The 16946-nt window shown below is 35.8% G+C and overlaps 1 protein-coding gene across 1 annotated transcript; it reads left to right on the top strand.

Moving 5' to 3' along the window:
* Nucleotides 1-1313: 1313 nt before the first annotated feature.
* On the top strand, nucleotides 1314-15548 carry LOC133312448 (E2F transcription factor-like E2FE). The gene is made up of 11 exons (XM_061513641.1): nucleotides 1314-1390; nucleotides 1472-1539; nucleotides 1623-1675; nucleotides 1757-1834; nucleotides 1949-2005; nucleotides 2106-2214; nucleotides 3162-3229; nucleotides 3338-3410; nucleotides 3512-3573; nucleotides 3719-4136; nucleotides 15460-15548. The coding sequence occupies exons 1-11, from the start codon at nucleotides 1314-1316 to the stop codon at nucleotides 15546-15548; spliced, it is 1152 nt and encodes a 383-aa protein (XP_061369625.1).
* The last annotated feature ends 1398 nt before the right edge of the window (nucleotides 15549-16946 follow it).

Here is a 16946-nt window from a genome sequence, read left to right on the forward strand (position 1 = left end):
AACTTTTTTTTTCCATCATTTTAGTTTTAACTATAGAAATCCAAATGAAAATACCATCTGATACATGGTATTTTTTATTATCCCATAGTATTAGTATAATTTTGGATCTTCCAAACACTTTTTCGTAACTTATTTGAAAAAAAATATTTCCACCATATTCTCGAAAATCTTTTTTTTTTTTAATAAAAAAATATCTCCTCTATCAAATTTTTGATAATCTTAGTTTCTCTTCTGCTCTAAAAGATTAATGAAACGAATGAGCTTGCATTTTGTTATATAATGAACAACGTGGGTTGGTATGGCTTTTAATGGAAAAATGTTTAGGATGAATATCACTTTCTAAACTGAATCACGAAAAAAGAAAAAATACGGTATTATTAAATTTTTTTACCCAACCAAACCGAATTGATGACCCATAACAGCGGTGTTCGTGGTCTTGATTGAATCGGTTTTGGAAATAAACATCATCCTATCCAATTTCTTCGGTTTGATCATGTAATCTTCCATTCGGTTTTGATTTTTTTTCAAATCCGATCCGATCCCATCCAATTGTTTTCGGTTTGGATTGGATCGGTTTTCGATTTTTTGAAAATCTTAAAATTTATTTCATGATTATTGCGCCAATAAGATTTTTTGTGTATATTGGCTTTGTAATATTTTTTTTTAAATACAAAAGCATCAGATAATATAGTTTTTTTTTTTGGATTATAAGATATGAAGCTTTATATAGATGAAATTTTGTTAATTAGATGTGACTAGGTTTTTTCTTGAGTTTAGTTGATGGGTTAATGAGTATTAAGTTTAGAAATTTTTGGACTATGATTGAAAAAAGACTCAAGTAGGTAGATGAAAATTAATATATTGGATTGGTTTTCATATACCAATCCGAAAACCGATCCAATCCAATTAAAATTTGCGATTTTTATTCGTTTTTCGGTTTTTGATTTATTCAGTTATCGATTTTTCGATTCGGTCACCGCGTTTTGAATTGGTTTGAATCGGTTGATGTACACCCCTAACACATAATAACGTAGTTTTTAGATTTGGCGGTGATTTTGGTGAATCATGATTTGTTTTTAAGGTTAATGAACAACGATAAAGGGCAGGAGCCGGGGACGAGGGTCAAACGCGTAATTTCGTAAAATAGTCCGGATAGGGCGCGTCCTGTAATCAAGTTCCCGCTCATTATATCTTGAAAAGAAAAGAAATGAAAAAAAAAACAAAACGAAAACAAACGAATCTATCCTAAATTATTCTTTCATTGGATCGATTTCATTTCATGTACAGATTCGAATAACCTATCTATCTATCTAATGTCTTGTTCTACCGCCTCTCCCAAGCACCACACCTATAGCCGTAAAGACAAATCTCTGGGTCTCTTATGCACCAAGTATTTCCTCTCCCTTTTTTCTTTCTCTCTCTCACATTCTTCTCTTTAATTTGAATTAACGAACTAATTTGGATCCTGCAGTTTCTTGAGCTTGTACAATAAAGATGGCGTCCACTTAATCAGCCTCGATGAGGCCGCTTCAAAGTTAGGTATTCCTCTGTTCCCTTGATGACGTAGCACTTCATTCATCCAAAGATAAGAACAATCCCAAGATAACAATTGTTCTTTTCAGGGGTTGAAAGGCGCCGGATCTACGATATCGTTAACATATTGGAAAGTGTCGGAGTGAGTTTTTCATTTATCTAACTCACTCTTCAACCTCAGTTATTTTTTATCTTCTTATCTCACCAAGTATGTGCCTTGTAGGTGGTTGCAAGAAAAGCTAAGAATCAATATACTTGGAAAGGCTTTGCAGCAATTCCGGAGGCTTTACAAGAACTCAAGGTCATCCTGATTTCTAACTCGTACTCCTAATTGCTCTCTTATTTTAAATATTATGTTAAATGAATACACTTGTCCAAGTCTGCTAATAGTTTTAGATTTCTGTTTCGTTTATAGGATGAGGGTCTGCAGGAGATTCCAAATTCCTTTGACGGTGGCAACGATAATGCAAAAGTTAGTAGGATTGTCTCAATTTTCTCTTGCAATGAAACATTTTTTTTTAATTGCATTTGTTTAGAATGGTAAATAATATGTTGTTAACGATTTATCTTAGGGTTCTGAAGACGAGGAGGATGAAGAAATAACATTAAATCCGAGTATGGAAAATCAGAGTGACAAGTCAAATCCTAATTCATCCACTCTTGTAAAATCTTTGAAGAATGGTATTTTAAAATTACTGTCCTTTTACTTCGGAAATCATTCAAATTTCTATGTATTTCACTGAATTAAGGATTGAATAGGAGAATCCATTAGTTTAGAATTGCAATGCTTTATTTGTTGATGCCTACTGTGCCATTTATATTGTAACGTCCGACAACTTGCAAGGATCAACGACTGTTCTCACACACTAACACAAGACTTTTCAGCGTGTTTTTTCAGCGTGCTTTGTCCTCACTCGCACACTTTCTGGGAAAACTTCTCATGAGGTCACCCATTCCATAATTGCTCCAAGTCAAGCACGCTTAACTATGGAGTTCTTCCGTTATGGACTACCGAAAAGTAGATGCATCTTGTTAGTATAGGTAGTATCAATTAATTCTTATAAGCTATTCTAAACTGTATCGTCCCATACCAGCACAGTCTCTGGAATTCCTCTTTTTCGGGTGTTGATTCGATTCATTAATGCATCCCGTCACTGGAAACTTGCCAGGAGTCGTTCCTTGTCCATGCCCTTTCGCACTCGCGATCACTCCGCGCCCTCATGAGCGCCAGGATGTTACATATATACCCTTAGTTATTTAGATATTAGTAAGGACTTCAAAGGTAATGTGGTTTGAGGGCAGCGATAGATATTTATTCTTTGAAATGTGAAACGTAAATGAATCAACCGAATCCTAAATCCATCCTATCCGCATTAAAATAATTATATTTTTTCAAACCAATTCAAGAATTATATCATTTTACTGATTCGGTTTGGTTCATGCTAAAAACCAAATTGAACCGAACCATTTTCATTCCCACGAGAGTGAAAAAATCAAATGAATCAAGTTGAACCATGAACCAAACCAAACAGCGTCATATTTCGGTTTAAGAACCTAACCGTGCACATCCCTGAATTGGGGCATTATGGCATTTCAAGGATTGACACTGCTTCATTTATGTTTTGCAGAAAACAGAAGGGAAAAATCTCTGGCGCTGCTTACTCAGAATTTTATTAAGCTCTTTGTCTGCTCTAATGTGAGCGTTGCAAATTTACCATCTGTTTCTTGGACATTCCAAATTAATGTATATTTTTGTTAGCTATTTACTTGTTAGTATGTTGATAATTTCCAACAATCACACCAGATTGAAATGATCTCCCTTGACGAAGCTGCAAAGTTGTTGCTTGGAAATGCCCATAATACATCAATAATGAGAAGTGAGTAATACTGCAATTTGCATTTGTTTGTTATCCAATGACACAGGAAGAAGCGAGGAACTTTTTCACTTGTAATAACTCTTGACCTTTTGGTCTTTCAGCAAAAGTCAGACGCCTATATGATATTGCAAATGTGCTATCCTCCATGAACCTTATTGAGAAGGTGATTTCCGCCTCGCTTCTCTTTAAATTTTCCTTTACAATAGGATTGACACATTGTTTTTTGTTTACTATGTAAAATTTTCCCTACAACTATCTATATTCTTAGGAATTACAGTAAGCTTACGATGACTCTACAATTGATGCAGACCCATACAAGAGACACAAGAAAACCAGCATTCCGGTGGCTGGGCTTGAAAGCGAAAACATTGAGCGAGTCAGTTGAGTCTGCTCACAATTCAAATATCAACGAGTCAAGGAGAAGGATGTTTGGAAATGACATCACAAACATAAGTTTTAAGCGGAATGAAGTTGATTTGTTCATGAACGGGGACATTTACCAACACTCCAAGGTGAAAAATAAACAGCAAAATCATAGTTGCCTGGCTCAGCCAAAGAAAAGCGATTCACAACAAGATGCAAAACAGACTTCAAGGAGCTATCAGTTTGGCCCTTTCGCTCCAGATTCTGTGCCCAAAGTTGGAGCTTCTAAGGACAATAGTGTGAAGCGGGTGCATGATTGGGACAGTCTCGCAACTTTGCATCGTCCACAGTATCAAAACCAAGGTAACATTTCATCTTTGCGTGACAGTCATATGTTGAATATCGATCACCGGTTCAAACAACTAGATCAAGCAAACTATTGGCAGAAAATAAAATAGTTTGATCAGAGGAAAAAAGAGAAAGACACGAGAACAGTTTGTTATCGAGGTTCACTCAAAATTTGGGCTATGTTCTTGCGTAGAGACAATCCTGCAAATTTGCTAGAGAAATTTTTATAGAATTACAATAATATTATCAGTAGACCTTAAGGAATTTTTTTTGCCTCACACAAGAATCACTCTTGTACAGAGGAAAAAACTCTTTTTTTTTTTTTTTCAAATCCAAACTTTCACATATTGATTTGTTTCTCAGTAACTTTGTTCAACTTAGGAGTCTTGGGGGCGTCTTCTTGAGCCTTATTCCGGTCGCCCTGTAATAGACATCAAATGGCCATAGTATTCTCCCCCGTTATCCGATCAGACAACTTTCAACTTCTTGCTGGTCTCCTTTTCTATGATAAGCATAAAATTGCTTAAAGGCTTGGAAAACCTGATTTTTAGATTTCAACAGATGCACCCACACTTTGAGGGAATGGTCATTAGTAAAAAAAAACAAAGTTTTGAGCTCCACCGAGCGATCTCTCCCCCATGGAGTAGACATCGGTGTGGACGAGGTTTTGAATATACTTACGTCGTCTGAGCTGATCCGGTCGGACAAAGGATACTCTATGCTTCTTTCCAGCAAGGCAATGCTAACAATTCTCCACCATTTGCCCTTTCTGTCCAGTCAACATTCAAAAATTTGTCTTCATCTAGGAGGAAGATCTCAACATCAGAGTTTGCAGCCACAAGAGTGGTGCTCTTGTCCTATTTCTTCTTGGGTTCTAACTGATCTGGCTTGACGTTGCTGCTCTTGTGGTCTTTCTTCAAAGTTCAGCAGTTAGGCTTCTTGTAGTAGGATTTCCCACAATAGAATTTAGTCAATTCATATTTCGGCCTAGATCAGCATCTGGACTTGTCGTGACCCCGACTCTTACTTCTACCTCGGCGATCAGACCTTTCTGTGCTCTCAGCTACGTTTGCATCAGACATGTTGGATATGTTGCGTTCTCCTCTCCTAGATTCTTCATTCAGGAGACTGTCTGTGTCACAGTGTCCATTGTTAGATTTCCCTTAGGAGCCAAGTTGCTCAAAGTCACTGTCAGTGTATCCTAACTTTTTGGCAATGAACTAAGGAGTAGGAGAGCCTGAGCTCGTCATAAATTTTCATTTCAACCTTTGATACTTGATTCACAACACCTTTGTAAGTGTTGAGTTGCTCAATCATGCTTATATCGTCCTTGTATTTAAGCTTTACAAGTCGGCGAACTAAATGCGCTTTGTTCCTAGTAGTCTTCTTCTGTATCATGAACTCCAGCTTTATCCATAACTCATGCGCATTGGTAAACTCAGAAACATGCTAAGAGAGGCTTTTGTCAATATATTTCCTGATCATGGCAACGACCTTTCTGTTCAGGATCTCTCATTCTTTTTCGTTCTTTCCTTCAGCCCGCTCGACACTGAGGATAGGCTCATACAAGTCTTTACAAAACAAATGATCTTCTATCATCGGTCTCTAGTAAGTGAAGTTGTCAATAGTCAGCTTAAACATATTTCCATCATGGGCAATGCCATTGGTCTCCATCTCGTTACCTCAGAACCCTTTATGATCGGGCTCTGATACCATTGTTGGGAGAAGGTCCCTCAAATAGTTCACGCGGAAGCAGTTTACCGATCGACAATTCGAGCTTACCACTCGGCACTCTTATGTCTTAATTGGTCAGCTTACACAACATAACCAGTAAGCTCATGACTTCAAACCGTTTTTCTTGTGTTGCATTGTGTTGTGTTGGCCGACCCCGGTTGTGTTGTGTAGGCTGATCGCCTGGTCGGTTAAAATATCAGAGTGCCGAGCGATAAGCTCGAATTGCCGATCGGTAAACTGCTTTCGAGTGAACTATTTGAGGGACCCTGACCTTTTTTTCTCTCTCTCTGTTCTTTCTCTAACATGCTCTTTTAAATTCTTTATCTCTCTTGCATTTTCATTTGACAAACCATAGTATCGATATATAGGAAAAATAAAGTAACGGGAAAGGGACAAACATATTTTTCAAAATGGTGGCTGAATTGTGTTCGCACCTAACAATCTTCCACTTGAAGATAATATTTAACCATACAACATGATCCTTAGGATTCACAATCTTGTGTTTTAGTGATACTACTCATCAATGTCTTGAAGTAATCCCAATGATAGTAGTCTACAAAGAATGATTTTCTCTATCAACCACCTTGGTGATCATGTTTGTTGGATTCTTTGAACCGTCGAACTTTTCTAGCTTTAATTCATTACTGTTAATGTCGATGTGATGAAATGATAATGTCTTTTGATGTGTCTTGTTCTTGAATGATAGGTAGCATTCTTTGCCAAATGCATTGCATTTTGATTATCACTCCGTAGCGTACCAATAGGTGGATTTCGACATGATTCCTCCATGTAACATTATAACCACATGATTGCCTTAGAGGCAATTGTGATCTCCACCTACCATCTTCTGTTGTCGACATTACCACTATTTTCTGTAGTTGAGAGATCCAACTCATTGTTGTACATCCCATTGTAAAGACATTTTGTGGTGCTCCTACCATTATCTCGATCACCTGAATAATCTGCATCCACATATTCTTGTATCTCTAGAGAATTTCCCTTATAACAAAGGAATAAGTGGATGTCCCTTCTAGATATCTTAGAATCCACTTTATTGTTCTCCAATTCTCCTTGCTTGGATTTTGCATTTAGGCATTGATAACTCCAATCGGCTGTGTAATATCAGGCCTTAGGCTCACCATAGCATATGTCAAACTTCCAACTGTTGATGCACACAAAACCATTGCCATCTTATCCATTTGGGCTCGAGTGCTTGGACGCATGTGCTTTGAAAGTTTGAAATGATTTGCTAAAGTAGTCACAACTTGTTTTACAATGTTTATGATTTAGAGAATAGGTTCCTCATTTCTGCTCTCAGTGCTGATGAAAAAATTTGCAGCAAATATATTTACATAAGATACGGAGTTGGATCCTGAAATTAAAAAAAAAAAAATTTCTAGATACGGAATCAGATTCTAATGGAAGTAAGTGTTGCTGCAAATTTTTTGATCCGCACATGATAGCTATTAAAACCTTAGAGAATACATCAGAAAAAAATAAAAGAAAATAATTATCTCATATTGCATGAGATAATTATCTCATGCAATAGATACAAAATAGTGGAGTCCATTATTTTATTTTTTATTTTATTTTTTGAAAAGTAGTGGACCCATCAATTTTATTTCTGTTGCATTATCTCATGCAACATGAGATTAATAGATCGTAAAGAGAGAAAAAGGAAAGAAAGCAGAGATACTTTAGATCTACTTTCGAAAAGAGGGCACGGTACAACGCTTTTGTAGACTAGATAGGAATTGACAACTCAACCTATGAATCCTTATCTAGACCTTGACAACCAGTCTAATTCATACAAAAAAAAGGTGAATACTAGGTACACAAATAAAGGCAACGATAAAAAGTGCTAAACGACAAAGAAGCATAAAAAATACTAAAAAGGAATGCAATGGGCATTTTATACAGAATATGCTACATTTATGCGCATAAAGCAATACAAAAAAGGAATGCAATGGGCATCGATACAGAATATGCTATACTTATGCTCATAAAGCAATACAAAAAAGGAATGCAATGGGCATTGGTACATAATATGCTATACTCAACAAATTTCAATCATGCAACAAAGTAATTTTCACATCTAATTTCCCAAAGTTTATTGCCATACTCATCATCATCGTATTCGTCTATTCGATAAAGATGCTGGGACCTATCATCAAGCTTTTCTTATCCTCCTTGTCAATAAGAGCATGGGGTTTGATTTTCTCGTGTTAAATGAGAATTCAATTATCATGTTGTAGAGATAAAAAATATGTGGGACCCATGTGTTAGAAAAAATTATATGTAGAATTTATGTCAGCACGAAAATCGAAGGGTGTATAGGAAAATTTGAATTCTCATATTAAATGAGAATTATAAAACCCTAAGAGCATATGCAATACAACCGAAAACTATTTAATAAGAGTAATATACTTCTTTAACTGACCACTTCTGTTATGGTATTCCTCCGTGTAGTGCACTAGATGGACTTCTATTAATCAGATATACAATCACATCAATTGTAAGGGTGAGGTTATACTTACTACTTATTTTTCTTACTACTTATTACTACTAAATCTTAACCGTTGATTTTCGTCAATCTAACGGTTATAATTTATTGCAAATTAATAATTAATTAATAAGTATGATTCCATAAATTACAACCGTTAGATTGACAGAAATCAACGATTAAGATTTGGTAGTAACAAGTAATAAGAAAAATAGGTAGTAAGTATAATATTTCTCCAATTGTAATAACCTAGGGCTGATGTGGGAGGCCCGCATGTAGCCTCATACATCTTGCGTTTAACCAATCTTTTTAGTAAGAAAATCTGATTTGATGAGGGCTTCTTGTACGTGTTTGTCACATTTTTGCATATATTTGTTTTGGGTAGGTGTTTTCCCGAGCTTTGATTATAAATTCAGGAATTTTATCTAATCTCCTCACTTCTTATTGTTAGTTTATCCTGAATAATTTTAAGGCATTGTCAAAATATTTTTTTGGTGCTCAGATTAGATAGATACTAGAAGTGATTTCGTTTTTTTCCAGAGCTGAGTGAATAATGATTATGATGACATATTTTATCATTATTATATTTGTTTCAAATTTTATTGTAATATTATTGTTCAGTAACATATACATAGGGCAACAAATATTTCATATTGTGATTAATTAAATTCTCATTTTTTGAATTTACATATTATGAATTTTTACATAATAACATCGTATTTATGATTTGTCATATTATTAATTATTATGGAGTGTTCGATAGAGTTTGAATATGAAATATTTGATTTAAAAGTATAATGTTCAAACTTATCATTGGAAATTGATTGATTGAAGCAAAGTTTGATTTGTTAAAATTTTTATATATGTTCAGGGGATTCATGTTAGAATCCCGGAGCCGTTTGGGGATAATATTCTAGGTGTACCTAGTTGGAGCCGCCCCAAAGGAAATGCCACTCGTTGGAGGAGAGTGCTGTTAGCAAGATGGAGTCAATCCTAACAAGATGTTATGATCTGTCTTGAATTAAGAAAGTAAACGGTTCCCCGTTAGATGGAATTACCCTTAGGGAAAAGACCACATTTTGGAGGACTTAATGACCAAGCCTTAATGTAACCTAATGAATACTCGAAGAATCTTCTGCTTGAGGGGGAGCAAATGTGGGCTAGAGACTTACACTTGAAGATGAGAATGTTGGGTATCCAAATATAAGTAGTGAAGCCTCACATTTGTTAGATATCGATTAAGTGAGGTATAACGTCCCTTTGCAACCGATTTATTAGTATTGCATATGGTATTAAGCGCAACATACTTAAATAATTAAGTGGAAGAATTATTAAAAGTATCACATCTAACACTAGGTAACTATGTGAACTAACCTTTTCTTTCTTTTTCCTTATGTATTACCATGCATATTATCTCTTTCATACTATCCTCAACTGTACAATCTCATACTTGTACAACATTCATACTTGATAACTCTGCAAACCATAAGTAATGGTAAATGACTACTTGAGTATGATAACATATACCACCTCACCTCAGATAGAATCTCACGGACAACATCTCGACTATAAATTGGACATATAGAGATTATTCCCACTTTCATAATAGGAACCTGATAGACATATAATATAATCAATACATATTTCAAATTGTCCATTAACATAAACCTAGAATCCATCTATGGATTCATACATGAAATGGCTCCGTGCCAATACTTACATGAATACATCAAAAATTTCATAAACATAATCATACATCAACAAGCATACAAACCGCACCTTCCAGTATGGCTACCTTGTTACGACTTCACTCCAGTCACTAGCCCTGCCTTCGGCATCCCCCTCTTTGCGGTTAAGGTAACGACTTCGGGCATGGCCAGCTCCCATAGTGTGACGGGCGGTGTGTACAAGGCCCGAGAACGAATTCACCGCCGTATGGCTGACCGGCGATTACTAGCGATTCCGGCTTCATGCAGGCGAGTTGCAGCCTACAAACCGAACTGAGGACGGGTTTTTGGAGTTAGCTCCCCCTCGCGGGATCGCGATCCTTTGTCCCAGCCATTGTAGCACATACCATGGTATCTATCAATCCAATATATGGACCATATAATTACATCAATATGTAACTAAAATAAACATAGGCAACATCTGCCATATATATAACAAGCCTTATACCAAAACTGTACAAGTGTTTCCATAAGCATATAAGGCTATACAAAAAGTGTCTAGACATATAATCTGTCATCAAAATAACAACAAACACATCATAAGCAAATCTCCAATGTATCACATAAACATATCAATGTCAACCCTCCAGTAATTGAGCCTCATGCTCTACGTGGGCCTCTTGTCCTGGGAGGTCTCTTCTCCTGCACTTGGAGCACTTGAAATATGGTCTTGAAACAGGGATGGGATACACATCTCAGTAAACCATGGGTTTTTGGTGTAATTCTCCATCTAAGAGTTCACTTCTTACATGAAAGATTAGATAACATAGCATAGAAACATCATATAGTTCATAGCATACATAAGACTTCCAAGAGCTTAGGTCTTCAAAGAAAATCCATAGATACCCTTCCAAGAGCTTAGGTCCTCAAGGAAGGTTCTTTCATACCCTTCCAAAAGCTTAGATCCTCAAGGAAGGTCTGTACATGATAGTCCAAGTGCTTAGATCTCCAAGGATAATAAACTTCCAAGGCCTTAGGTCCCCAAGGAAGGTATATACATGTAGGTGTTCATTGGCCAAGAACCATAAATCAATCCATCAATCATCACATATACATATTATTGAAAGATGTAAAACAAAGGTTTTTCTGAAAATTGATACATTTGATTTACACTGATAGGGGTATTTATACAAGAGTAAATGAGAAAAAAATGGATAAGAATGACTTACTAATGAGTCATCAGCCCTATCCTATAGAAGCAAATTTAAAATTAAAATTCCTATTAAAGGAAAAAATCAATCTCTAATTAATAGGAAATAAAAGCGAAAAGATTCTAATCCTTATTTTCTACACTCCCCCTTAAGTTTGGAGGTAAATGTTGATCATTCCCAACTTGCCAATCGGCTCTTTGGTAGAAATATACATCATACACACTTTTATCATCTAATTTTTCTTTGATATAGTGGCGATCAACCTACACATGTTTTGTTTTGTCATGGTGAACTAGATTTTGAGCAATACTGACAGTAATCTTATTATCACAATACACTCTGATAGGTAGGGAAAAAGAGATGTTCAATTCCTCAAGGAGTTTTCTTAACCAAATTCCTTCACAAATACCATGGGCTAGAGCCCGAAATTCTGCTTCTACACTGCTTCGGGAAACAACTATCTGTTTCTTACTTCTCCAGGTCACAAGATCTCCCCGGACATAGGTACAATATCCTGAAGTGGATCTTCGGTCCAATGCTGTAACGCCCGACCGCTTCAAGAATCAATGACTATCCCCACATACTAACACGAGACTTTTCAATGTGCTTTTTCCTCACTCGCACACTTTTCGGGAAAACATCCCAGGAGGTCACCCATCCCAGAATTGCTCCAAGTCAAGCACGCTTAACTATGGAGTTCTTCCGTTCCGGGCTACCGAAAAGCAGATGCATCTTGTTAGCATAGGTAGTACCAATTAATTCTTATAAGTTATCCCAAACTGTACAGCTTTATACCTGCACAGCCTTTGGAATCCCTCTCTTTCGCGTGTCGATTCGATTCATTCATGCATGTAACCCCTCGCTGGAAGCCTGTCAGGAGCCGCTCCTTGTCCGTGCCGCTTTGCACCGGCGATCACTCCCCGCCCTCGTCAGCGCTCGGGATGTTACATGCCCACCAGCTTCAAGAATCAATGATTATCCCCACATACTAACACGAGACTTTTCAATGTGCTTTTTCCTCACTCGCACACTTCCCGGGAAAACTTCCCAGGAGGTCACCCATCCCAGAATTGCTCAAAGTCAAGCACGCTTAACTATGGAGTTCTTCCGTTCCGGGCTACCGAAAACAGATACATCTTGTTAGCATAGGTAGTACCAATTAATTCTTATAATCTATCCCAAACTGTGCAGCCTTGTACCTGCACAGCCTTTGGAATCCCTCTTTTTCGGGTGTCCATTCGATTCATTCATGCATGTAACGCCCCGCTGGAAGCCTGTCAGGAGCTGCTCCTTGTCCGTGCCTCTTTGCACCGGCGATCACTCCCCGCCCTCGTCAGCGCTCAGGATGTTACAAATGCAGAGTCAGCCCAATCTGCATCTGTATATATTTCAATCATCCTCTTGTGTCCTATTTTAAAGAACAATCCTCGACCAGGGGTGTTTTTGAGGTACATGAGGATTTTATAAACTGCACTCATGTGTTTTTCCTTAGGAGAATGCATGAATTGACTAACCATGCTAACTGCAAATGCAATATCAGGCCGAGTGTGAGATAAGTAGATCAACTTCCCCACCAATCTCTAGTACTTCTCTTTGTTAACTTTTTTCCTATTTTTAATTCCCAATTTAATATTGGGTTCAACTAGAGTCTTTGCTGGCCTGCACCTAAGCATTCCTCTTTCTTGTAACAGTTCTAGAATATATTTTTTGAGTTAAAGAAATTCCTGCCTTACTTCAAGCAACCTCCATGCCCAAGAAATATTTGAGAGGTGCAAGATCCTTCAGTTCAAACTAATCAGCTAAACATTTCTTCAAAGAGCTTGTCTCCTTACAATCATTACTTGTGACAATTATGTTATCAACATAAACAATGAGAATAACAATTTTACCACCATTAGAGGTTTTAAAAATAAAGTGTGATAAGTCTGAGCTTGGAGGAATCCTCTTCCCTTAACAGCTTGAGTAAACTTCTCAAACCACTCTCTAGGGGATTGTTTAAGACCATAAAGAAACTTCTTCAACTTGCATACTAAACCCTATTCTTTTTCAAAACCAGGTGGTGGATCCATATAAACTTCTTCATGTAGATCACCATTTAAGAAGGCATTCTTTACATCTAATTGTTGCAAGGGACAATCAAGATTGGCAGCAAGTGATAGAAGAACTCGGATAGTGTTAAGCTTGGCAACAGGGGCAACCAATCTGGCCTTATACTTGTTGATGTTGTTATTTGCATTAAACTTGATTGTTAACACCTTCTTGCAACCTACTGTTTTCTTTCTTCTGTGTAATGCTACGGACTCCCAAGTTCCATTTTTGTTGAGCACATCCATTTCTTCAAAGACTTCATTCCTCCATTTTGGATCATCAAGTGCTTTTTGAATGTTTTTTGGTATTTTTGTACTGTCTAACATAGTGTTGAAAGCACGAAAACCTAGGAACAACTTTTCATACGTGATATGATGAGAAATAGGATGAGCAATACAAGATCTAGTACCTTTTCCGAGAGCAATAGGCACATCTAGGTTGGCTGTATCGCCCTATGAAGCATCGATACGCGTTTTCGATACGTTCTCGATGATACAGGATGTCAATTACCAAAGGATACGTGTCCGATACGCGTATCCGATACGTTGAAAAAAAAATTAAGGAGTATCGGTGCTTCATATCGCCATAGGATTTTTTTTTTTTGATGCAGAACAATGGGGTTTTTAAATGGAATTTCTAAATGGCTTGAGAACAAATTGTATGAGATTCGATGAACAGTGTCTTCGGCGTGAAAAGTGTTTCTGGCGTGAACAGTTCTGGCGTGAACAGTTACTCCGGTGCGAACAATGCGCGTTTGGCTGGGACAGAACTGGAAAAAAAATATGAAGGGCTTTTGATTTTTAAAGCTGACCTAGTGATTTTTTAGGAAGTGGTTAGATTATATTTTATTATATACGGGTATTCCCAGCCTTGAGGATGACCGATCTAGCGGAAGAACGAATCCGCTTTGATACCATATTGAAAGATGTAAAACAATGGTTTTTCTAAAAATTGATACATTTAATTTACACTAATAGGGGTATTTATACAAGAGTAAATGAGAAAAAAATGGATAAGAATGACTCAGCAATGAGTCATCAGCCCTATCTTATCGAAGCAAATTCAAAATTCAAATTCCTATTAAAGGAAAAATTCAATCACTAATTAATAGGAAATAAAAGCGAAAAGATTCTAATCCTGATTTTCTACACATATCTACATGAATACAACTATACTAAGTATCTAACATCCATTCAATCATACAAACATATAACCATAATCCCATTGGACCATGATAGAACAACCAAGAAAGAATAAAATCCCAAGAAAACAAGATTTACCTCTTGTAGACCTTTCTTTTACGCGCTTTCTTGGTATCCAAGCAACAAGTCACCAAATCCCACACTATGTGAACCTATGCCAAAAGTGTGGATGTGATCATAATTATGTGCTATACATAAAATAACAATCCAATAGCTAACAATTCATCAAGAGGTTTGAGTTGAACAATTTACCCTACACTTGACAACTTAAGGCTAGAAGCCCGAATGACTTATTCACACCATGATAAAGTCACCAATACAACCTATTCAAGGTATACGTCAATTAGTTTAACATACACATACCAATATATCCATATGCCAACACTACCAATTTGACAATTTCCACAAGGTTTAGGTTGAGATTTACCAAATTCTTGGAAATTCAAGAATCTATGCTTGGTCACTTGGTGGTTCTAAGGGAAGTTCCTCCATCATCACTTCACTTGGCTCCCACTACCAATTTATACAAGCATAAACATAACCAATAACGTTCATTTCCAATACTACATATACAAGACACCTATACTTGATTTTTGAGTTCAATTTTCGAAAATTGGTGAGTTGAGTTAAAGACACCTATACTTTTTTTGGTTATAGCATACTGTAGAGCTTAACTGCTTATCTCTCTTCACTCCATTTCTGGAGTTGCCGGCAACCTCTAATTGCCATTGAAGGTCTAATTATCTCTATTCCACATTGAATAATAGTAATTCAGATTTAGTAGCTATCATTAACTTAAGCCCCAAGTGAAAGTTTACAAATGATTTTAATTGGGAAGATTTAATATTTTGTTTAACCATTATTATTGAGGCTTGATTTTAGTCTATTGCTGAAAATTCAACTAAACTGATGTTTGAGTTACTTCTGATGCAGCTGTGAGAGACGTCTTCTCCCACTACATGGAAGCATGGAAATCTTGGCACTCAGAAGTTGCTGGGAAAAGGCCAATAAATTTTTTGTAATTTACTTGTTCATCAAAGTCAAATAATAGTGCAGCTTTCTCAAAAGAGACGCATGTTCTCGATGCGCCAGCATGGAACTGTCATATACTGATTTTCTAACTGTGATGTGTTATTTAACCGTCCAAGATCAGGTTAGGCAGTTCTTGCAGATTCTTTATCATATTTATCAAAATTATTAAAAAGCTTCTTTATCAGCTTATGTGAATTTGCTGCTTGTTTTAGTGTTTGAATCTGTGCATTTTCTTCCGCTGAAGAACTCACGCCTTCGGTTTGATTCTTTAAGAACAAGTATTGAAAAGCTAATTCCAGTTTTTCAGAGAAAACTGCGCGTAATTTGTTATTTAATTGATTTAAAATCAACTTTTAGCCACACGGTCACAATACATTTTTTGAATTTTTTTTTTACCCAGTGTGATTTTATAATTTATTATTTGATTCCATGTGATTTTAATCTTGTTAGGTCAATTGTATTTAAATAATTTATTATTTAATTTTCCGTGATTTCAAATTTTCATTTATAAATTTATTGTGGTTATGACACTTAGATCTCTTGTTCGATTCCCGCCGAATGCATTCTTGGGGAGGGGGCTGAACCTTTAGCCATACTGTTCCCCCGCACTCCGGATTAGTCCCATAGCTGGCTCAAAGAGTCGAAGCTCGTGAGGATACCGGAGGGAGCCAACTCGTCTCAAAGAGATAATTAGGGTTGGGTAACTCCAAAAAAAATAATTTATATCCTTATAATTTTATACATATACAATTTTTTCCCCCTCTTTTTTATTTTATATCCTCATCTAATGCATTTAAGACAAATAAATAAAAATACATTTTTAAAAAATTGACTTTTTTTATCATGAAAATAAATTAAAATCAAATATTATTTTGTTTTATCTATTTTTTTGATCTAAATATCCTATTTTGATACTATGTATTTAATTTTTCTTAAATAATATATATTTTTAATTTTTAAATATGTTTTTAAAATAAATAAATAAAATTAAGACAATTTATAAATTAATTTCAAAATAAATAATTTGAAATGTTTTTAACTTAATATTTAATTATTAATTTTATTGTGATTTTATTTGATAATAACATAATTTATAAAATAAAATTTTGAAAAAGTAAATATTTTTATATTTATAAGACACAAGAGATTTAAGTGATATAATTTTGTAATCACAGTGAGTGTAAGTAAAAATTTGAAATTATAAAAACTTAAATGATAAATTATTTAAACACAATAAGTATGCGGGATCAAATGATAAATTATAAAACCTTTATAGGTGTTCTCTACATTTTTCTTCAACTTGCTCAATCAGATTACAGGATTTTGTGCAAGGATTATTATACCAACATTTTTTAATAATTATCTAGACTTGTAAATTATTCCAAAAT

Source organism: Gastrolobium bilobum, unplaced genomic scaffold (assembly GCF_033153095.1).
Source record: "Gastrolobium bilobum isolate Gb01-03AN ecotype WA unplaced genomic scaffold, APGP_CSIRO_Gbil_v1 utg1409, whole genome shotgun sequence".
Classification (NCBI taxonomy): domain Eukaryota; kingdom Viridiplantae; phylum Streptophyta; class Magnoliopsida; order Fabales; family Fabaceae; genus Gastrolobium; species Gastrolobium bilobum.